At 36.0% G+C, this 24,452-nt stretch overlaps 1 protein-coding gene across 1 annotated transcript in view; it reads right to left on the bottom strand.

Moving 5' to 3' along the window:
• Positions 1-24,452, bottom strand: part of LOC105269870 (insulin-like growth factor-binding protein complex acid labile subunit) — an 81,608-nt gene that overhangs the window by 5,382 nt on the left and 51,774 nt on the right. Inside the window, exon 5 of the mRNA XM_011310443.1 lies at positions 15,053-15,100. Within this exon, the coding sequence (XP_011308745.1) occupies positions 15,053-15,100 (48 nt within the window). The remainder of the gene's footprint in view (positions 1-15,052; positions 15,101-24,452) is intronic.

The raw sequence follows: 24,452 nt of genomic DNA, 5'->3' as shown, positions 1-24,452 counted from the left end.
GGTTTGGTGTTTTCTGACATTTTTTAGTGAGAAGCATTGGGGAGTTGTTTTATCGGGTGGTTGCGGTGATATGTCAGTGTGAGTTTTCAACTGTGACAAAGACCTTTTGTCTGTCTCCCTGAAGGTAGATGACATCGCGGTATGGTATGACGAGGTAGAGTAGCGGTGGGAGATGGTGGGTGTGGCATAATGCGACTCGTGCCGTTTACAGATAACGCGTTGCGAATACATCAGGCGTCCTGGGTGGTATCGCGGCTACTAATCATGCCCATAAGGATAATGTCAACCACCGCTTCCACCATCCCACACCCCCTCGGTTTTTTTCAGCTGCAGGGTCAAAGAGATGTGGCTTTTAATTTTTAACTTTTGTTCAAGTCATACAAAATATGGATAATTTTTGGGGTTCCCACATTTGCCTCTTCGAAACAGACTCCATGATTGCGTACACCTCAATCAAGTAGAACAATCATCCCTTGATTTCACGTTAATCACATCATCCCCCAATCAAACACATTGATTAATTCGAAAAACCATTACCCCTGAAACTCTAAATCCCGGGGCTTTTATTAAAATCACTTCTCCCGAATTGCAGCGAAATTTAAATTCATTAGATGAACAATTTAGATTGGAAAGCGTCAGAATTGAATTTCAACCTAATAGAATCGAATGATTCATCGATTATAATTCAACTCTAAAATCCAGGTGTCGCTTAATTTATCGTTGGAAGGCTAGCAGTTGGAGAGTGAAGGCAGAGAATCCAGGGATAATTCAAGCCATTGTCTCTCTTCATCACTGGTGGGTGATGGGCATTGGAAATGCTTTGGTTGGTGGAAAATTTTCCCCATCGGGTGTTAACCATCCCCCTGACACCCTTACAATTCCCTCCGCGGCACATCCGTTCAGGTGAAAATTCGATAAATCCTTGGAGATGCCTTCTCTCTTATTTCGCCATTCTTTCTTCATCGGGGGAGGTTAATCGCGAAACGAGCAAAGAAGTTAACCAAAGGAGGAAGATTACCGCGGCTAAATGGAGGTGGGGGTTCAGTCCGGGGGTGGTGAATCGGATTATCGGTGGTGAAGCTGGAAAATGAAGCGATGAAGCGAAAATACGCGCTAATTCCAACTAATTGTACTTCACTTCTTTCGATGCAAATCAAAGGCTCTTAATTGTCGAGAATATTTTTGATGATTCTAAATGAATCCTCCGGATTATCCGGAATTATAAAATCCATTGAATGCCCAAGCTCTTGGAATAGTCTGCGGAGATTTTCAACAATTATTTTATCCATTTATCAAAATATTCACATTCCCTTTATTTTTCCATTTGATAAAACTACTCTATTAGCTGCTAGGTGAGAGGACGAGTCATTTATTATTATTATTTTTTTGAATGATACCTACAACTTGGGCTAATGGATGAAGATGAAATTGAAATGCATTACCACAATTCGTTTCCGGGAGAGTGGGGTAACTATCATTTGTTGATTACAATCCTTCATAATTATACAGTTTACGGGGAAAATTGAGTTTGGTGGATGCCATTATTTCCGTCTAATTTTCAACCGAGGAATAAATGATATTTTCATCTCCAATCATGTGTGCTGAGTGTAATAACCCATGGATCAATGAAGGATATTGGACAAATCCACAGGGAAAATGCCACTGAATTGGCGGTAAAATAGAACGAACCAAGCATTCACAATTGTTCCATTAACCCTCGCCTAATCTTGCGTAATTATCGTACAATTTTACTGCAATATGTTCATTACTAGGGAAAGGCATTTCGAAGGTTTTGGGAGTTAATTCCAATCCGGGAGGAAGTGTTCGTCGCCTCCATAGAATTACGTTCGTCTCCATATCCATTTAATGGCGGATGTGATTGTCACTCACACTTGGAAATTATTCAACCTTTCCGATTCATTTCCTTGAATTTTCCACATTTTTTTTCTATCCGTGCGCATCATTCAGAATATTTTTTTTGGCAAAGTGCGGGGAAAGAAATAGCCACAACTTGGATAACGTGATGAATTCACCTCGAATTACGGAGTCTGTGAAATATAAAGTTGCAGAGTTTAAAGTTATCGTTGGTCTTTTCAATTTTCGAGAAAACGAAATTTTCTCGTGAATTGCATTTTTCTTGGGAAAGTAAAAAAAATGTTAGAAAAAGAAAACATCATATTCGAAGCTGGAAATTACGTTCCTTCCGCTTAGGTTCTACACGACATTGCCCCAAGCGTTTCTCTCTTATATCGTATAATAACCACTCTCGTGTGTCGCGACGGAGTTTGAGCTCAGACGGTGGATTTCCTCTTCGTGTTGTTGGCACACAGGTTGACCTAATCGAAACCAATCTTCCCCACAATTTCACATATGAAATATATTGAAAAAATATTTTACAAAATCAATATTGCAGTGGCATTATCTCGATATTAGCGATAAATTTATCATTCTTTTTATTGGAAATGGGATTCCCGGGTAAAAAAAATTGTAATCGAAATATTTTTTCCAAATTTTCAAAAAATTTCTAGAAAACGTTTCAGAATTTTTTTTTTTTAACAAAAAATAATAGGAAACAAGACAAACATATTTTTGGGAAATGTTTTGCAATTTTTTTTTTTAATTTGTTTCGGAATTTTTTTTTTATAATTTTCTAGAAATTGCGAATATAATTTTTTAAAAATGATATTGTTGTTTTCTTATTTTTCAATGTTCTCAAAAAATACGCAATCTAAATTATAAAAAAAATTTCCTATTCAAATTTTTGAAAAATTTTTCAAAAGCTTTCTCAAAAATAAAAGTGTTTTGATTTCCGATTTTTTTTCTGTTTCATAAAAAAAATTTCTGAAAAGTCTTCCAGAAATTTTTTGACTCCTCCACATCGATTCATTTTTGTAATCATCATAAATCAATTCAATATATTTCTATGAATTTAAACTTGATATTCTAAGACTTTTCGTAACGCTTTCTGTGCCAACAACAATTGTTTCATCGTTTGTTTTACAAACAAACTCCACCGATAATCTTCATAAAACGTATTTTATGAGACTTTTTATCAGTTAAACATCATTCAAAAGACGTACTATTTAAGGTAAAACACGTATTCTCCTCCGCTCTTCGTTTACGTTATTATACGACGGAAATCCGCCGGGAAATTTGGTTTAATTTATGCGAGACGGGTAATGTTTTATGCGCCGGCACGTACCACGACGGTCTACGTAATCACGGGGGTTGGGTGTCCCCGTATAGTTTTCCATCCCCACACCCTCTTCGGCCACCAGAGAAAAGTCACCTGATTTTTTTTCACTCATCCGAGATTATACACTTTTCATCAATTTTTCAATTAATTTTTTCACACCCCTCCATATTATGGAAAAAAAATCATTGTATTCAAGTGGAAATATAATAAAAAATGGAGAGTGAATGAAATCATTTTCTTTTTTCCTTTTTCGTAAAAATAGAGTGAAAGTAATTTTCTGTAATTTCACGGGAAATCAATGTTACAGATGTAAGTGTTCAGTGGCAATCCGATTGTAATGATTGGAAGGGGTTTTCTTTCACCCCTTCACCTCCTTATAATGTTTTATAGTCACTACCCCTGAACATTGCAAAAAATATCATCCGATGAAGATGAGAATTGTCTCTCCCCTCTTCTTTCTACTGGGGATTTCCTGAAATTCATCGTGCTCAGGGTGTAAGAAGAAGGGGTGGTTTAAGAAAAAGTTGAAATACGAGGGTGGTGGCTTATCGATCAACGGGAATAAAAAAAAATCGTTGGGGAGTGACGGTGAGATTTCGTTAATTTATCTTTTGTACAGCAGCAGTTTTTGTTTATATGGTAGAGTGAATAGGGGATGAAAGGGGATGAAGTGAGTGACTTTGAAAATTACAATTTATACCCAGTTAAAAAAAAAATTGTAATCGGAATATTTTTTCGAAATTTTCAAAATATTTTTCGAAAACTTTTTGAAAAATTTTTCAAAAATTTGTTTCGGAAATTTTTTTTAATAATTCTCTACAAATTTTGGGGCATATAATTTTTTATTTTAATTATACTGTTGTTTTCTTACTTTTTTGATTTTTTAATATTCTCAAAAAATACGCCTTCTAAATTATGAAAAAAAATTTCCTATTCAAATTTTTGAAAAATTTTTTTACTCGTGTAAATTCAATTCGTTCTCATGAAAAATGGTATTCCAAATTCATTGAGATCCAAGACATTGAATTCCATCGAAACGCATCTAAAATATTCAATGAATCAATAGGAATTCCCTCCCAATGAAGACTACCCCCTGGTATCAACACATTGTAAGCGTTTGAAAAATGTCTGCTTATCTATTCGATCAATTCCAATCACTTTATCGTTAAATTCAACGTTAAATTCTCAAAGCATCTATATTTATCGTACTAGCGTAGCAGGGGAGATACTGATGCTCATCTCTAAAGCCCAGCATCCACATCGTAAAATTCAATGGAACGCAAGAGTCGTGCATAGCTTTTGCCAAGAGTGAGAGAGATGTAGAATAAGCCTTTTGGTAGGATAGAATGAGGGCAAAGAGGAGATAGGAAGGAGCGAAAGGAAAGACAGGAGTGAGTATATATGTATGTGATGCTGGAGCGCAGAGCTTACGCCCGTTTGGAGCACCTTCAACATACAGAGCTTCTGCCTCTGGAATTCTTCGGGTGATGGTTGCTTTCCAACGACAATAAAGAAGATTGGGATCGATTTAAGATTCCAATTTCCGGGCACCTAGTGCCCCCTTCTCTAGAAGACACTATACAGGAGTTAAGGGGTGGGAGGGCGTAGGGGTCAAGAGGTTGTGAGAGAACATTCGAGACACGCTCGATTCGTTCTTCAAATTGCACTTTTTTCTCTCATTTTTTCCATTATCTTTCGGCATCCATTCCAATTCCAAATGCGTAATTCCATTTCCAACGATTGCAAATCGAGTCTTCGTTTTGAAAGATATAGATTAAACAAAAATTTAGGACGAGTTATTGGTTTTACTTTTTTGCTTTAATGATAATTGAGAGAGGAAAGTCAAAGATTAATCAGAAATTGGGACTTTGAACCCTAGCCCTAGCCCTTGTCTCTGTTTCCTCAAGGTCTTCGTCTCCCTAATGACATATGAATCAATTTAAATACTTAATGCCTCAAACGATCAAATCATTGACATTCCCAACATTAACCCACATTTGTTCCCACCTTCGGTCTCAGGTCAAGGTGCCTCTACATATACGTAGAGCAAAATCCCTCCAATTGTTGACCTCTGAAAATCGATTGGCGTTCATGAATATCGATATTTTGTTTCCCGATTTTGGTTTGTTTCAAAAGAAAAATTTTCTGAAAAGTTTTCCAGAAATTTTTTGAAAATTTGGAAAAAACATTCCGATTACAATTGTTTTTTTTTTTTTACCCGGATTGGGCTTGTAAAATACATCGAGCCACGAATAAATACAATGCTTCGAAGAGAAGAAGAAGCGAGTAATGTACTTGGAAATAGTAAAAAATGAGGCAGAATCGTTGAGCCAAAACGATTTAAAGGCCACACGGGCGAAATGGTGGGATTTTCTTGCACACGCGACAGCAGAGAAAAGGCGGAGCAGTACTCAAGTTCACCCTGGGTGAGATATGCTGGAATTAAATATTCATTTGGTCTTGGGTTAAGGTGGTTTTCCTTCTCTCCTAGATGGTGGTGGATTTTGGCTCAGGGCCAGTCTCTCATGCCATATCGCACCCCTCGCCCTGTGTCCTCTAACGTACTCGTGTACCTCTTCTTATTTTCCTCTTTTCCCTTCCCCCCCCCCTTTTTTTTCTATATTTTTCTCCGTAAGTTTCCCCCTGGGGGATGAAAATCTTCCTTTTTTGTTGTGCTAACCCATGTCTACCCTTTTAGCGTGAATGCATTCTATATGTGAACTTGTCGCTTTCCTTCTCCATTTGGAGCACCAACAAGTTTACCTGTTGAAACTTTATTCATTTTATTTTTCTCAGAGATTTAAATTTTTAATAGGACTTGGGGGAGGACAATTGCACTGCTGGAAAACCCTGAAAATTTTTTATTACACTGGGTTCCAGTTTTTGTCCAATATTTCGGAATTGAAGGGACAACATTTTTTGTAAGAAAAAATGAGACTGGAATTTTTAGAAATCGGGTAAAAATCGGAATGAAAAAAAAAATGCACTTATCCTAGTTTACCACTTGTCGACAGAATTGTAAAGAGAAGATTAGAATGTTCAAGTCAATGGACTTTCCTCGAATGATGGAACACTCGACGGAATCATGAAATTTTCATAGTGCACGTTCAATCGCAATTTATTCGCGTATTTGACTTTCAAACTCAGCGCAGAAACGTCGCATTTACCCCTCGACGATACACGTACGATAATCCGTAGCCCCTATATTTACTCAAACCGAGGACTCGGGAATAAGAGAAGAGATACAACTCCACCCACTTCCTTTAAAGTTTCCCCAAACATTCGGATTTTCTCAATTTCAGCGAGAGAACAAAGCCGAGACTACTCGAAAAATTTGAGCATTCTCATCTCTGTGAAACTCAAATGAAACCCGTCGTCTCGACTATCTCTACTCCAGCCCTGGATTTCATGCACGCATCACGTCCTGTGACACTTAATTAGAAAAAAAATCTCATTACCAGATGATAATTTTTGTTCTGTCTCCGGTTAATTCTCGATGCGTGATAGGTGATGGAATTTACTGGCAAAAATCGATATTTCATGAGTGTATTCATATTATTCCGCACATATGTATAGATTTCCATACAGAAAAATCGTGGATTGCCTCAGGCATCCGATGCCGTTGGAACTTGGCAGGTATTAGATATTATCCATTATATATTAAAAATTACATTCATTTCTAGAGACCTGCGAAAAAAATTCAATCCATCCACCCACCTCGATAAAAAAAAATTGTAATCGGAATATTTTTTCCAAATTTTCCAAAATTTCTGGAAAACTTTTCAGAATTTTTTTTTGAAACAAAAAAAATCGGGAAGCCAAACAATTTTATTTTTGGGAAATGATTTGAGAAATTTTTCAAACATTTTTTTCGGAAATTTTTTTAATCATTTTCTAGAAAGTTTTACGAATATAATTTTTTTCTTTTAATTATACTGTTTTTAATAGTCTCAAAAAATACGCCATCGAAATTATAAAAAAATTTCCTATTCAAATAATTGAAAAATTTTTCAAAACCTTTCCCAAAAATAAAATTCTTTTGTTTTCCAAATTTTTGTTCCTAAAAAAAAATTTCTGAAAAGTTCCCCAAAAATTTATTGAAAATTCGGAAAAAATATTTCGATTACAATTTTTTTACCCGACCCCTACATAAATATCCACCTAAATATTCGCATTTTTTTTTATATCAAAAGACAAAACCCCTAATTGTAATATACACGAGTCCCAAGAAGAAAGTAAAAAAACACAGGGAACAACCAATTTTTTGTTCTGGTCTATCTGCTTTATATGATTTCACTCCCCCTGATGAAGTCATTGAGAAGGTCTCGCTGGTTTTAAAAGGGGACGAGGATGAGGTACAAGCCCACCGTTAAAAGGAAAGGTTCACTCCCGTCAACTTCACTTCTCTTCTATCGGGGAATCTACGTATTATAATACTGTAGATGTTTTCCACCCCTACACGCACAACCCCCCAACATGATAGAGAAGACTGAGGACCATGAGGGGGGGGGGGGGGGGGGGCAAGGGGGTGGTTTGTGCAACGTGCATGGAAGCGTAATGGGCGCATAGTGGTTGGCTGACTGGTGCATTATTAAGTAGTTGAGTACACGTTAGCGCCACGAAGTGCTGTCGGGTTCTATCAGACTATGGCTACGACTATGGCCATGGCCATGGCTATCGTTATGGCTATGACTGGGGGCACAGTGTGCGTAAGGGGGGCTAAGCAGGGGTACGTAAGAGGGGACACTATTTTTTGGCAAAACCGCGCATTTATGAGCGAATGAGCAATTAATTCAATGAGGCTTGACATGTATAGGAGGTAGACAATAGTTCAGGGAATATTCTCTTTGTTCGTGTATTCGTGTGAGTGTGAGTGGGAGTATAAGAACTGAAATATTTCGGTTTTTATTTGTGTTCGTTCCCGGGGGAATAAAATTGTAATCGGAATATTTTTTTCAAATTAAAAAAAAATTTCTCGAAAATTTTTCGGAATTTTTTTTTTGAAACAAAAAAAATTTAGGGAAACAGAACAATTGTATTTTTGGGAAATGTTGTGGAAAATTTTTCAAAAATATTTCCATTACATTTTTTTTTACTCGGGTTGAAAAAATCAATTCGGAATTAATTCGTAATTCAGAAGTCACGATAATCTTAATGAAATTTTAATACTCTCTATCTAATAGTAATTAATTATCATTAGAACTCGCATTTTTCCAAATTGAATTCAACCGCGAGAAATATGAGACGGGAGTTGTGCGGAAAGTTTTTCCAAACGTTATTTAGGTTGGGTCTTGTGGGAAATTACCACGGATGAGATGCAGCATTACCACCTAACATTCTCTTATATATTCTCACAAACTTTTAGGGCCCTCAATGTATTCGTAAGAAAAGATTTTAATCCTCGGGATTATCGCGAGGATAAAAAAAAAAGCTTAAAAAAATAGAGAAGCTGGAGAGATCCGGTTTGTTACCGACGTTTTTCAGAGGTACTGGGATAATTAAAGGTGCGCTCTGAAGAGAATCTCGTTTACCTTTATATATATTTTTTTTTCTTTCCAAGGAAAATTAAAAGGAAAAAGGGGGGAAAATTCTGTGCGCCGCGCTGTCGAGGGAAACGGTGTTAGAAGTTTATGTATGATTCTGTTACGAAAGGAAATAATTTTTAATGAGCTTGATTCAGGGGCATTAATTGGAGATTCTGAGTGAAGCTTTTTTTTTCGTTTTAACGAATTTTACTGTTTGCTGGCCTAGAGTAATCTGATTATGTCCAACGAATTATTATTTGTTATTACAAGAGTATTTCATGGAACTCGGAAGGATTTTTTATCATTCGAAAATCTACAGAATTTATATAAACAATTTACGATGTTATATTTTGCTCAAACGAAAATTGCGAAAGCCCATTTTCCGTGGGTTTTCACCAATGGATTAAATTACGTGGCAAATCGGAGGGTACACCGCGATTCAGTTTGCTGAAAAATTAATTTACCTACTGGCAGAATGAGAACGAAAATGAAAATTATTATTCTTTAATAAACTTTTGGCAAGTGAATTTTTAATTTTCCCGTAATCTTCGTAATCTTCCTGACTGATTGCTGATCATCCGGATAAATTCACCGTCACCCCCGTAATTTCTCAATCCATCGAAGAAAAAAAAATCCACGTCATGGTGACTTTTCCAGCTGAAATCTCGCACCCACTTCTCCCTCGGGGGTAGCCGAAAAATGTCAAAGAAAAAAATTCTTTCATTTCGACTTCTCTCGACTCTTTGATCTACGAGTGAGTGTCTGATACCATCTCTTTTTCTATCTCGATTACAAGATTAGTTTTCCTCGCGTCTCTGAGAGTTCCCTCAAGCCACTCCTTGGAATTCTCCAACGAGGAGCTGAGAGGGGGAGGGAGACTTGTCCCCGGGCTCTGATCCAATCGCATCCCCGATTCGTTTTCCCCGGGCATTTCGAGGCCATCGCCGTTATCGGTAAATCCCCCCCCCCTCCCCCCTCCTAACCCACCACTTCTCCTAATTAATTCAAGAACCACCGTGAGGCCGTTGAGGTTTGCCAGTTGTTTTTCCTTTTTTTAAACGTTTTTTTGCACCCATTTGTTTCTCTGTAATTCAACCGTCAGAAATAATTAATTGAACAAATTAATCGGCGAAAATGGAAAATTATTCGCAGATTCATATGAGCATTTGAATGGAGATAAAGTGCGCTTTTTGTCGCGCACTGTCTAGCAGAATTTTTGATGCTAATGAAATTTTCATCATGCCGTCCCTTTGGAAATTTTTATCGAATTTAATGAGAAAATGTCCGAGGTCAAATAACAGCTCTGACAGTGGAAATTAAACGCTAATCAAATCAATCTCAATATGAAGAGGGTGAAAAAAATGAAATAAATTCGTGAATTTCACACTCTCCTCCGATCTCTATTGACAATCGGAATCCCACACATGCGGGCGGAGAAATTAAAAGTGGATAATTATAATTGACTTCACTGAATTCAATTGTCGATAATGAAAAAGCTCAAACGTGGAAATTGGACGATTTGGTTTGAATAATGGAATAAATTAAATGCGAATGAAAGGAGGGGATTTTCCTCCGAGGGCGCTGCACTAGCCCCCCCCCCCTCCCTTTTCAGTCGGAAATCATTTCAATTTTTCACCAAATCAATTTTTTCCAGAGATAATTGAATTGAACCCCGAAATAAGTTTTAATGATGAAACGTGTCAATCCCATAAATCCCTCATTCGAATAATTATTTTTTAAGCATTGCGTTAATCACGAAATTAATTCTGTCATCCTGATATTCACCCCCCCACCCTTGCGAATGAATAACTGAAATAATTTTACCTCACTGAAAGCTCATTGAAAATCACAATATTCCATCCACAAAACCGCTCCCTCAATACCAAAAAAAAAAAAAGTTTAACATCTATTTTACTCCCACGTCAAACTCATCCCTTATCGACTCTCCCTTGAAAATAAAATTATATTCATTGCAGAATGCATAATGCGTGTATACGCCAGCGGCCACATTTGCGCTAACTGGGTTGAAAAAAAAAAAAAAACAAGTAAAAATAAAATAACTGGAGGAATGAATCGTGCTGAAAGTGAACACATAGGGACATTTGAAGCGGACGTTTGAGGGAGGACGAGATGAAAAAGTGAGGGAGGATAACGTTGAAGAAAGAAATGAGAGTACACGCTTGATCGAAACGACGGTGCAATTTCGATACTGCCCCCCTCCCTCCCTTTCCACCCCTTTTAACCCCCTTCGAATTACGAAAGGGATCTTTATTTACGATCGGATCTTATCTGTACCGTCGATAAAACAAAGAGAAAAGGAAAAAGGGAGAAGGCCACTTGGATACTTTTCTTCTACTTTCCGATGTATTCCATCGGTCTCTATTCCCAGGAATTTCTCATTATGTATACGGAGGGGCTGTTATTTCCACCCCATCTCAAATGTTTACTTTCTTTATCCTTTTCTTTGTGTCTGGACATCGCTGATTTCGCGCAAACGATTCATTGTTTTTTTCATTGTTTTTTTTTTTTTTTTTTCAAGAGGGAATTTGTTGTAGATGCTGGGTAGTATTACATGCAAAAAAAATATGTACGTGAAGAAAAGAGGTTTTCTAGTTGATTCTAGTCTATTCGAAGGGTGTAGGTATTGCGGGAGGATTGTTTACGCGAATTATTGGGGATTTATGGGGCATGATGGATCGATAAAATCATTGGCGGATGAGGAATTTCTTTAGCTTTGTCACAAGATGTGGAACATTGATTTTCTTGGATAACAATTCTAAGGAGTGGCACGGGTAAAAAAAAAATTGTAATCGGAATAGTTTTTTTTAAATTTTCAATACATTTTTCGAAAACTTTCCGGAAATTTTTTTTTTTTAAACCAAAAAAATCGGGAAGCAGAACATTTTTATTTTTGGAAAATGTTTTGAAAAATTTTCTTTATCATAATCTACACATTTTTACGCATATAATTTTTTCTTTTAATTATACTGTTGTTTTTTTACTTTTTTGATTTTTCAATGTTCTCAAAAAATACGCCATCTCAATTATAAAAAAATTTTCCTATTCAAATTTTTGAAAAATTTTTCAAAATATTTCCCAAAAATAAAATTGTTTTGTTGTCCAATTTTTTTTCATGAAAAAAAATTTCTGAAAAGTTTTCCCGAAATTTTTTGAAAATTTGGAAAAAATATTCTGATTACAATTGTTTTTTTTTTTACAGGGGGTACAATGGGTTCGGTCCGTTCGAGTAGGAGCTGGAGATGATGAAATTTTTGCAATTAAATTTTTTGTTCGGGAAATTCAGGAATGAAAGGACATGACGCATCTCAAATATCACGTCATTTGATCAGGGAAAGGGGTTGGGCTGCCATAAACTCATGACGTTTCAATTTAATTTAATTTAAGAGAGTGTGACGATATCTTTATTTTATTTATCAAATCGATGTCACACGGTCTCTGAGGAAATCGAAGCGAGATGGGAGAGAAAATAGGTCTATTCGCTTTTTATCCATTGGGAATAACTGTGTGATAGCGAGTAAAGTCTGCGATATCATAAAAACTGGGGATGGACGGCAAATGCTCAGGGGCTTGGCAAAATTGCAGAGTTCATTTATTCGGGGGATGGAAAATCTCAAGAATTTAACCATTTATCATGACATCGGATAATCATGAAATTAACGTGATTATTATCCAGACGGAAATATTCAGTTAAAATTACGGTATTAACAATTCACGTAACAAGGAAAATAAATCTGGAATGTTGAATAATTACTCAATTCGGTTCATCACCGAATGACGTACGAAATTATTACATCATTTTATCCCAACGAAAAAGGAAAATTAATTGTTGATAACCCGGTAATTATCGCGGGTAAAAAAAATTGTAATCGGAATATTTTTTTCAAATTTTTAAAACATTGACAGTTTCTCGGAAAATTTTTCTTTTGAAACAAAAAAAAATCGGGGAACAAAACTATTTTAGTTTTGGGAAATGTTTTGAAAAATTTTTCACAAATTTGTTTTGAAAATTTTTTTCACCATTTTCTAGAAATTTTTGCGCATGTAATTTTTTTTAAAATTATACTGTTATTTTCTTCCTTTTTTGATTTTTCAATATTCTCAAAAAATACGCAATCTAAATTATTTAAAAAAAAATCCTATTCAAATTTTTGAAAATTTTTTAAAAATTTGGAAAAAATATTCCGACTACAATTATTTTTTTACCCGGGCAATACAAAAGAATTTTTTTAAATCGTCATGCTGAATTTTTGAATTCTCGCCAGTCTTATTCTATCCCCTTCAATGTCTACTTCTTTCACTTTGGGGAAAAAAAAAGGACGAAGAGAATCCCATTACCGAAAATCATTGACACAATGATATATTTTCAATTGTGGAAGTTGAAAAAAATCACCTGAGAGAGTCATTTATTCTGTACGAAAATCTACCACCCCTTCCCAAGATCCTTCAAACGAAAGAGAAATGGATATAGAGAAGGGAGGAGAGTTCTCGAGGAGCTTCTGTCTTGCCCAGGGGTCGTATCATTATCTATTTCTCCAGAGAAACTCCAAACCACCTCCTCTCCGCAGCCCCCATTTCCTTCCACCTTTATTTATAAAGAAGGGAAAAAGAAAGCCCCGAGGAGAGAATGGGCGGAAAATAAATAACGACGCTCACAAGTTTCACGAATTTTAATCATTTCCTTTCTGTTATGATAAATATTCGAGAAGATATCGATTTTTCTCGACAATCATTTTCATTATCTCAATAACTCTTCCACAACTTCAACCAAAATAGGTTGTGCTCAGCTTGAATAACAACAAATCCATTTCGTTACCCGGGTAAAAAAAATTGCAATGAAAATATTTTTTTTTAATTTTTAAAAAAATTTCTGGAAAACTTTTTAGAAATATTTTTTTTTTCAAACAAAAAAAATCGGGAAACAAAACAATTGTATTTTTGGGAAATGTTTTGAGAAATTTTTCAAAAAGTTGTTTCGGAACATTTTTAAAATAATTTTCTAGAAATTCTTGTGAATATAATTTTTTTTTGAATAATACTGTTCTTTTCTTACTTTTTCAATTTTTCAACAATCTCAAATAATACGCCATCTGAATTATAAAAAAATTTTCCTATTCCAATTTTTGGAAAAATTCTTCAAAACCTTTCCCAAAAATAAAATTGTTTGGTTCCCGATTTTTTTGTTTCACAAAAAAAATTTTCAGAAAAGTTTCCCCGTTTTTATTTGAAAATTTGTAAAAAATATTCCGATCAAATTTCTTTTTACCCGAGTAGGACATGTTTAATTATCCACGATTATGGAAAAAACATGAGATTTTCGGTAAAAGAAAAAAAAACAAGAAGAAAAAAGATGTCATTATTGCAGAAGGGAGACATTGGATGACCAAGCTAAACCCACTGGGAGTGTCGACGTAAGGCGATAACACGATGTAAAAGTCAAAGAGAAAAGGGGTGAGGTGGTAAGGGTGTGTGCACTCGATCAATTGGATAAAACGATAACGTCGCGGCATTATTATCACGATTTCACCGCACCTACACTCGCGTGTTAACCTCGGCCACCCTTGGGAGTAGTCAGAGCTCACGTGAGGATTTTCATTCCGGCACGTGATTAAATGATGATTAAGTGAAGTGAAATAATTAATATTATTGATATAGAGGGTTACAGGTGAGCCAAGGTAAATTTTTATGAATTTATGAGCAATTTTCTCTCTCTTCGTGAGGAAATACCACACGATATTTCCCTCGAAAAACAGATTATCGCATTTGTTGTTCATTCCATGATGAACCATAAATAATTTGTTTGTAAACGGATTTGATTTCGAATTTATTCAAGCGTGGAATGAAAAATAGAAAGTACTGCAAATAGGAAAAAAAATGTCGGGTTTGCGATATCTCATTGGAGTGATAAGAAAATCTGGAAACATTACCCTCTGAGATTGAGAAGTGAGTGAGGGGTTGTATATATATTGCCTTCCCTCCTTGAGTTTGGCTTCCGGAAAATAAGACGATAACGGAAGGACTTTAGCAACTAACCTCTCCTTTATTCTGGGCAAGTGGGAGTATCAGCATCAATCCGATTCCCCTGCACGATAAAACTTGGAGAACACTATTATTCATTATCAAACTACTGTGCTTTACATAACAATTCGGTGATTAAGAGGAGTCGGAGGGATGAGAGTGATTTTTCAATGCTTCCGGGTAAGTTGAGAGGAAGAAACTGGGGTAGATAATCACCGCGTTTAATAGCCACGAAAGTTTACACTATAAAAATCAATACAATGAGTCATTTGGTTTTGGAGTAATGAGAGCTTACCTTCATATTTAGTCTGCGAATCCTCTGGTGTTGTATCCTCTCGTTACTCTGTAATCAAAAAAATAATACGTATTAATTACCAGTTTTGACGAGAGTCATTGATTGGTATTGTCTACGATACTTGAGAAGTTATCAAAGTTGGACAAATATTCTAAAGGCAATTGGAAGTTTGGAGAAGCAATCTAAGCCTTTGCCACGCAAGAATTGTGTGGATGGAGGGGAAGGGAGTGAATTCGCCTCGTCAAGCGGCGGAATTCTTGGGGGCCAAGTTGGATTAATTAAAGTTTAACCTCCGAAGATTCCGGACTCCATGGGACCGATTTGCCCTCGGGCATAAGCAAATCAATACCTCAAAAAAGAAATATTCATTCAAGGAAATGGAGTTAGAAGTCTTTGTTGCTCGGCCTGTATTTTTCCATTCCCCCTATACAACTTGTCTTCAGAACTCTCACTATTTAAATAATTATGGATTTAGACATTTGGGAAAGAATAAGAGCGTGTAATAGTTCAGAGAAAATTCTATAAATATGAACATGTCATTTTTTTGGGGGGGGGTCGAGTGACAAACAACTTGGAGATGGAATTTTGATGTTTCTAACCCATCGCGTGATACTCGGGATAAATTCCTGGGGCAGGTGCTGGTTATGAATGTGCGTGTGGCAGAACTCCTCCTTATAATTATTTTTACTTTTTTTTTTTTGCCGAGGGGTGTACGGGACATTGGTCGTAATCACAATGCGCACGGAATCACGCAACGATTAATTCTTGCATTTTTTCCCTTTTTTTTTTTCAAAAACAAAAATTAATATAATAATTCAAAAAATGGAATAATTAATTTTTCGGGGTTTGAACAAGTATATGCTTGGGTAAAAATAAATTGTAATGAGAATAATTTTACCAAATTTTCAATAAATTATCGGAAAGTTTCCCGAAATTTTTTGAAAATTCGAAAAAATATTTCGATTACAGTTTTTTTTTTACCCGGGTGACCGAGAGGGATTTAGAAATTCATTAATGTGGGGTATAATTTCATGTAAATGATCCAATTAATATGACTGCCAAACCCAAGATTCCTCGAATTGCCTCTGACAAAGTGAGAGTGGGAAAAAAGTTTTGGATAAAAACTTTTCCATCAAGTTTATTGGGCAGTAACTTCTCTCCTTTTTCTCTGCTGTCCACAGTCGCACTCCCAGTTTTCCCACTCAACTCCTTTTGAACATGACAAGTTGAAATTAATCGAACTTCTCAAATCTCCACTCACTTTCTAGTAAATTCGTCAAAGCTCAATTTCTTACTCCCAATTCTGTTTTTTTCTCTCCGTTTTTCATTCTATAGCTGCATGTCGTCACTAGTTTCCACCATTTTACATAAATCATGGGGGAATGAGAGAGAGAGAGCCAACGACATTGCAAAGTTTTTCCGTGGAATAAAAGAGACCCGGGGGTTATTAATTATTTATCAAAGAATGGAATGGAGGGACAATTCGACGTGAAAGGAAACGGAAATTCTTAGTTTGTAAACAAAGATACAAAGGAAATCTTGTCGAGTGTGTTCTCTGGAATTTATGCAGCGAAATGAGGGCAATTGTGCGTTACGGAGGACGAAATTTTCCTGCATGTGCATCAATTGTTGAATTTATAAGAGATAGTGCAATTACCCGGGTAAAAAAAAATTGTAATCGAAATATTTTTTCCAAATTTTCAAAAAAATTCTGGAAAACTTTTCAGAAATTTTTTTTTTGAACCAAAAAAAATCGGGAAACAAAACAGTTGTATTTTTGGGAAATGTTTTGAAAAACTTTTCAAAAATTTGTTTCGGTAATTTTGTTTTATCATTTTCTTGAAATTTTTGCGAATATAATTTTTTTAAAGTATACTGTTGTTTTCTTATTTTTTTAATTTTTCAATATTCTTAAAAAATACACTATCTAAATTATATAAAAAAAATCCTATTTAAATTCTTGATAAATTTTTCAAAGCCATTCTGAAAAATAAAATTCTTTTGTTTTCCGATTTTTTTTGTATGAAACAAAAAAAAATCGGAAAACAAAAGAATTTTATTTTTCTGGAAAACTTTCCAGAAATTTTTTGAAAATTTAGAAAAAATATTTCGATTACAATTTTTTTTACCCGGGCCGCCCGGGGAAAGTTGCAGGATAAATCGAAAAGTGAATTTAACCCATTGCTGAGGAGCTACTTCTTGAAATGACGGTATTTTACCTCAATCAATGGCCCTCAACTCCCTCACTAAATCCCGAAGCATGGTACTGCAAACAATCAAACATTGCACCCCAATTATCTGCCAAACAATTGAATCATCATAGTCGCGCAAAATACCCACTAAAATCGTAAATTCCTTCCCCTCCCAATCCCCATCCACCCACCAGTACCATATTTTACCCCTAAAACAACCAAAACATTGTTTCAACCATTTGTCCCCACCCAGCAATCCCATTTCCATCAAATCCCTCTTCTATCCTTGCTGAATAAAAAATATAGCTCACAACAGGTAAAATAAAACCATTCGGACTATAAAACATGGAAATGCAGTTGGAGTGTCTGTGTCACTCTGTACCGTTGAAACTCGAAACTTTTTTTTTTTACCGTCACACCCACTTTTTTCCGAGGAAAATCGTACATGGAATTGGAAAATTGCATTTGATGGAGGGGCGAGAGGGGACAATTGGAAAAAAAATAGTTGGATACATACATGAATTGCAATACATGAGCTCCTAACACTTTTCCCTTCATCATCATCATGAGGGGGGGGGGCACAAAGGGCACGCGAATTCCTATATCAAGTGCAGAAACAGACTGTCAAAATATATCCATATACATGCCAGTTTTAGCAGGTGAATGGCGGAAGGGGTCGGTTGGTGGTGGAAGGGGTCGATTGGGAGAGGGAGGGGTCACGGGAAGGGGAAGAAGGGGTCGCGAGAGGTACACCACACATCCATGAAATACGTTATTATCACGAACTATGGGAAATCGATAGGTCTATGGGACTTGGATGGTCCAACCTGTCAGGGATATAGGTGGGATGGGAGGCTAGACTATTCGTCAATGTGGTTAACGATTTTGCCACATGGGGGGTATAGTACACTCTCGTGCCCCCCCGTTCCCTCCTGCCCCTATCCACAGTGAACTGACATATATCCGCACGGATTTGAACGTTTGTCTTGTTGCTCTTGATGAATCTCGAGGCTTCTGCTGTTCGACGGTAATTTTTCCGGCAATATTTGCGGGAGAATGATGTGGTAATTTTCAAAAAAGAATTCTGGCAATTCCCAGGTAAAAAGAGTTTTTTCCAAATTTTCAAAACATTTATCGAAAACTTTTCTTTTTTTATTTTTGGCAAATGTTTTGATAAATTTTTCAAAAATTTGTTTCGGAAATTTTTTTTACCTGGGTTAATAAAGAAAAATTGCAGTTTTTAACCCTCATTCACCCCAGCCTACCTGGGAGGTGTTTAACCCCCCGATGATTCGTTCTGGGTTATTTTTATGCCTCTCGTTTTAATCCGAGAAGGGAAATTTCTTCAGAAGATAGACAGTGATATGAGAATAACACGTTTGATGTAATGGTGGGATGTCTTACGGTTTATATCGCGGAGGGTGAATATGACAGCCAGCACTTGTGGTTGACGGTTATTATGTTCTTTTTCGAAGAGAGGAGAAAAAAAAAAGGGCGATGAACCCTCGGGGGTTCCCCGCAGATCAGGTGATGTGGCCTTTTCTATTATTTCCATGTAGGTGGAGTTTTTTCACCTTTCGAATATTCCATAGACTTTCCGCAATTGTGACTAGCTGATGAATGAATGTGAAAAGGAAAATGGGAAAATATCTTTAATTTTTTCCCGTGAATATTTCATGGCAAATCCAATCGAGTAATGGCATTTGAATATTGCAAAGAAACGAAAATCTTGTTAACTATAATTCCTCAATCTGTGAGACAACTTTTATTTCTTTTAAATAGCATTTTATTGCTATTCTTCTAAGCACGGTGATACTCCGTCTTCAGCAGAACGTTCATAAAGCTTGATATATACATCCATAAAAATAAAATCCTCCCCTCTTGACCTTTATTTTCAAAACCGACGAAATACCCGTTTCATTTCGTCTCGTATATATTTTCGTGTGGACAATTCTTTATATGTGTTGCCACCATACATGATACGTCGTTGCAGATATATCGTTTCGCGTATGAAGTTTCTGCACCCACCACCCACCCCTCTTAACCTCTGTTTGGTAGTCCGTTATATCCCCAGTGGCTAGCCTCTACTACAAGACGCGTTAATATCGCCAGGGGTATCGAGAGATACGTCGCAGGACACGCGTCGAAGGAATCCCGAGCACGTAATACCACTGGGGACAGTAGGGGGTGAGGGGTGTACATGTGAATGTGAATATTTCAACGGGGGTAGAGGGATATATGGAGTGCGTGAGAACTCGTGATTCAGTGAAGATGAACATTTTTTGTTTAATATTTTTTTTTTCCACCTAGAGCATGTCATGATGATGGGCATGGGGTCGATAATAACCCTCGGGGATAGCCAGGGAAATTTCAGCTGAAAAAGTCTCCGTGATGAACTTTCTAGTATCATTAGTGGTCGAGTTATCGATGGAAATTGTTTTGGTGGAATAAAAAAAATTTTTTTTTATTTCAAAATTTCAAATTTCAAAATCTTAGAGGAATCGGGAAAGATCGGAGGAACAGATATTTTTTTGATTCGATGAAATGATTCGGTAGAATTGATTTTTTTTTGGCGGAAAAATTTGAATCTTCTGTAATAGGCGAAAATATGGCGGGATATTGAAGCTTTCGTTTGGAATTTTGCAGGTTATCTACTCGTGCTATTTTAAATACCCGGCGGATAATTTTAGGTTATTAAAAAAAATTCCTTTGTTGTTTTATGCAATTACTCTAAAAGGACTATTGATGGAATTTTATGTGCGCTTGATCACGGAATGGATGGGGTGTTAACTATCCCTGTGTATTAATCCACCGATGATCAATGACGTGATGTCGGTTAGTCATTTGAAGAGATTAATAATTTTCACTTTACGCATCAATAAAGGGAATTACGAGGATAACAGTTATTCCCGGTGACTTTCGTGGATTAATGAACACTTGACAGGAACGATGAGTTAATTACTGATGAAAATAAATTCTCCCTTGGAAAACAATGAATAGTGAAAAAGATTATTGTAAATAGTTGATATAAACATTGAGTTTTTTACTCTTTGAATCTTTGTACGTCAATACCTATAGATGGATGATATTTGAAAAGCTGCATTTAGTAGGTTCAAAACGTTATTATATACCCGGGTAAAAACAAAATTGTAATCGGAATATTTTTTCCAAATTTTCAAACATCTCGGGGAAATTTTTCAGATTTTTTTTTATGAAACAAAAAAAAATCGGAAGACAAAACAATTTTATTGTTGGGAAAGGTTTTGAAAAATTTTTCAAAAATTTGAACAGGAAATTTTTTTTTTATAATTCAAATGGCGTATTTTTTGAGAATATTGAGAAATCAAAAAAGTAAGAAAACAACAGTATAATTAAAATAAAAAAATTATATGCCCCAAAATTTGTAGAAAATTATTTTGAAAAATTTCCGAAACAAATTTTGGAAAAATTTTTCAAAACTATCTAATCTATTTTGAAAAATTTTCGCAAAATTTTTCGAGAAATGTTCAAAAATTTGGAAAAAATATTGCCATTACATTTTTTTACCTGTGTAATTATATAATTAATTCGCCAATCTGATTACACATTATCCATCGATAATTCATCTATTGTTTCCCACAGATATCTGAAAAAATTCTTTAAACTCAGATCTATTGCGTCCAGTCGCGAAGTCATATCCCATAGGATCGCCCACCGGTTGGAATGAGAATAAAGGGGCCGAGGGAGGAGGGGGTCGACTTCCGTATCGATTCGACACCTCGTGGGGCCACAAGGGGTGGTAAACCCCGTTATCCATGTCGCGGTTACCTCCCACGGGACAAGTTCCCCCTTTTTTCTCTCCTCAATGCAAAAGAGGGAATGAAAGAAATAGACTCCAGAGGAGATCGAAATACATGCACATTTTGATTTTTACGTTTATTATTATTGAAGGGATAAAATGATGGTGGAATCACTAAGCGGAAATTATTTCGGATTGGAGAATTTTTCACGCACCGGTAGGAGCCATTTTTTCAAAACGTCTTTTTATCTTCTTTTTTCAATAATTTTTGTGGGGTGTGTATATTGAATGTATTGGTAAAGAGGAAGATATTGGGATTGTCGGAGGGAATCTATTTTGAGTTTGGCCAGAGGGTAGTGGACCTATGGCCGCATTTAACCGGACACCAAATTAATCCGGTATGACTAATCGACGGAAACATGGAACAAAGCTCGTTCACGCTCTGTACGGCTTATCGCTTTAACTATGTTAACTGTTTCATGCGGTATTGAAGCATCTGGCCTAGCACTAATGAAGTCATTTTGGTATCATAGATTTTTGTTTTTTATGGGGGTCATTTGTTGGGGTTATTAGAGCGAGAGAACTGCCTCCGGGTGGAGGCACGAAAATATTCAAGGAAAAGATGGTTAAATGCTATCGTCTCGTAACGCAAATGGATATTTCAATTTATCTAATCCATTTTCATTAATTACATTTCGATATCTCGGCGTTTAACGGGGGAAAATCCTTGGTCATGTGTTTTTCCGCTATTTTTTCAAAATGTTAGTCATTTTTCATATGTGATTTTTCCACTAAAAATTTCTCTGCTGGCCGACAGGACCATTAACAATCCTCTATCCAATCAAATCCTTTTTGCGTAATTGAATAAGAGAACAAAGGAATGTTTCACCGATTGGAATCAATTTTTTCCCATTTGAATTGCGTCAATGAAATATTTTGAAATATCGGGGATTACCGCACACAGCAAAAATCAGGAGTCGAATTGAATGAAAAAAAATTTTTTGCCGCTCGCAAATTTTCATTCGGCAATTTATTGACCACGGATGAACATAAAAAAATATATCTCTATGAACCAATGGAGTAATTTTCCATGTTCGATTTTTCTGTGTCGATCTGCAATGGAAAAATCTGTTTCAAACGCGTGAATCACGGCATTCCAATGTTTTCAGGAAACCACAGTGTAATTTAAGAATTTCATTCGTTCCATACAAAATCATCAATGTCCAATTTTTCCTGTTGTTTCCTGGTTTTTTTTTTGTTTCTAGAAACGTTTACTCGTCCTCGAAACTCTGCGTCAATCAATTATGCGAACGAGCGTTCGTTAGTTTTCCCAAATTCAATTGCAGAACCGGAAAAAAAGGATGAACAAATAATGGAGGAATAGGAATTGACGATTAGCGGGAATGAAAGTTATCTCAGTGGAGAATTCGAAGAATTTCCGTTAAAAAGTTCGACATAATGGATTTTAATCAATTAATTCTGGAGATATCGGATATCGAGCGGAATTTCCCTGAGCGCCAGTTTCCGCCATTTTTTTCTTTCAACCTCGTGGAAATGCATTGACGAAATTCTTTAATATTGATACTCATTAATCGAGTGTATTCAAGCCCGGATAAAAAAAAAATGGAATCAAAATATTTTTTCCGAATTTTCAAAAAATTTCGGGAAAACTTTTCAGAAAATTTTGAGAAAATTTGAAAAAAAAAAATTGGGAAACCTTACCAGGATTTTTTTTTTTTATTTCGGTTGGGTTTTTTTTTGGGATTTTTGAAAATTCAAAAAGTTAGGAAACCACCGTTTTATTTAAAAAAAAATTTAATTCCAAAAATTGAAAAAAAAATTGAAAAATTTTTCAAAACATTTTCCAAAAATAAAATTCTTTTGTTTCCCGATTTTTTTTTTGTTTCAAAAGAAAAATTCCCGAAAAGTTTTCCAGAAATGTATTGAAAATTTGTAAAAAATATTCCGATTACAATTTTTTTTTTCACCCGGGGGATGATAATCAATAAAATGTAATGATAACCATCTTACTGAACAATATGATTACCGCATGGAGCTGGTGCGCCTAGAGAAATAGTATTTTAATGAGGATGCACACTTCTATTAAGTAAATGAATCCTTAGGAAAAAGCGTACAGGGGCCTTAATGTCTGAGGATGACTTTTTTTTTCAGTATAGAAAATGGAGGGAGTTTAGTTTCCAAGCACACACTCTTCCCCTATCCACTCTCGCTCGACTTCTTTCACTGCATTCGGTACCAGCCAACTGGGAAATCAATAATTTCGTTTCTCAGAAAGGTGGTAGAAGAAGAACCGCATCCGCATGGGGTTTAGAACGTGCATGCACCCCAATAACTTGCTCTTGAGTCGAAAAATAGTCTGTAAAGGGGATACCAGGGTGTTTTGTATTCAAGCTGAGGGTGATTGGATTCTTTCAACCCTCACACACATTTTTTTTACCAAAAATTCCTTTGGGATTACGAAAATCTAATTGATGCTGAAAGTCATTGAAATTACATTTTTTTTTCTACACATGCCAGTGGGAGCTGAATTTAATAACGATAACCATCATTGAGGATTGAATTTATCTTCCACCATTTTAGCTCGCTCAAGTATTTTCTCCATAAAACGCTATTTCTAGCCTCAAAATTCGCAGTAAAAAGACGGAGAATATCCAGGAAAAATAGGTAAAAGACAGGTGATAAAGCTTGCTGGCAGTGTGATCATAAACCTGTAGGTTAGAGAAAAGAGAAACATCTCGTATGGAGTGAGGACTGGAATGAGAGATGCAGCTTAGGGTTTGAACTTGGTTAAAACGTCGATAAAATTGACGGTCGTAAAGCTCTCGTTCTTCCAACTCTCGCTCAGCACGTATTTTCCTTGTACTAGTTTTTTTTTTTTTTTTCCGGAGTATATCTGTCTGGGATGGCACAGTATCCACTAAAAATGGCGGATACCAAAGAACAGAAACAGAATATGGGAGTGAGGGCGTGAGAAGTAGAGGAGCAAAGGAAAAACAGTTTTACTCAGGACGGAAAGTTTCATTACCGGGAAATGAGCGGAGATAAAGTTGAGTTTTGGCTCGTGAAACGAAAATGGGAGGGAGGGTGGAGAAAAAATGGCGTTGAGAGGGGAGGGAGGGAGGAATTGAATTGATGCTTTGTATTAGGAAAGTTTGCGATACTTTAAAGCGAATGTTACGTTTAAGGGGGATCGAGTGATTTTTTTTAGCTCCGGCAAAATGCGAGAAAATTCGTAGCGACGCGAAAAATTCCAAGTGCAAATCGCAACTTCGCGACTGATTTTCATTATTAGGGAGATATCGGTTGTATCAATTCCACCGATTTCCACGCTCCAATTTTCATACATATTCACCTGATAAACCCGAACAAAAAAAAAAACAATTTCAACACTCAACATGAAACAAAAAAA

Source organism: Fopius arisanus, unplaced genomic scaffold, assembly GCF_000806365.1.
Source record: "Fopius arisanus strain USDA-PBARC FA_bdor unplaced genomic scaffold, ASM80636v1 scaffold00075, whole genome shotgun sequence".
NCBI lineage: Eukaryota > Metazoa > Arthropoda > Insecta > Hymenoptera > Braconidae > Fopius > Fopius arisanus.
This window is presented reverse-complemented; position numbering and strand designations above follow the sequence as displayed.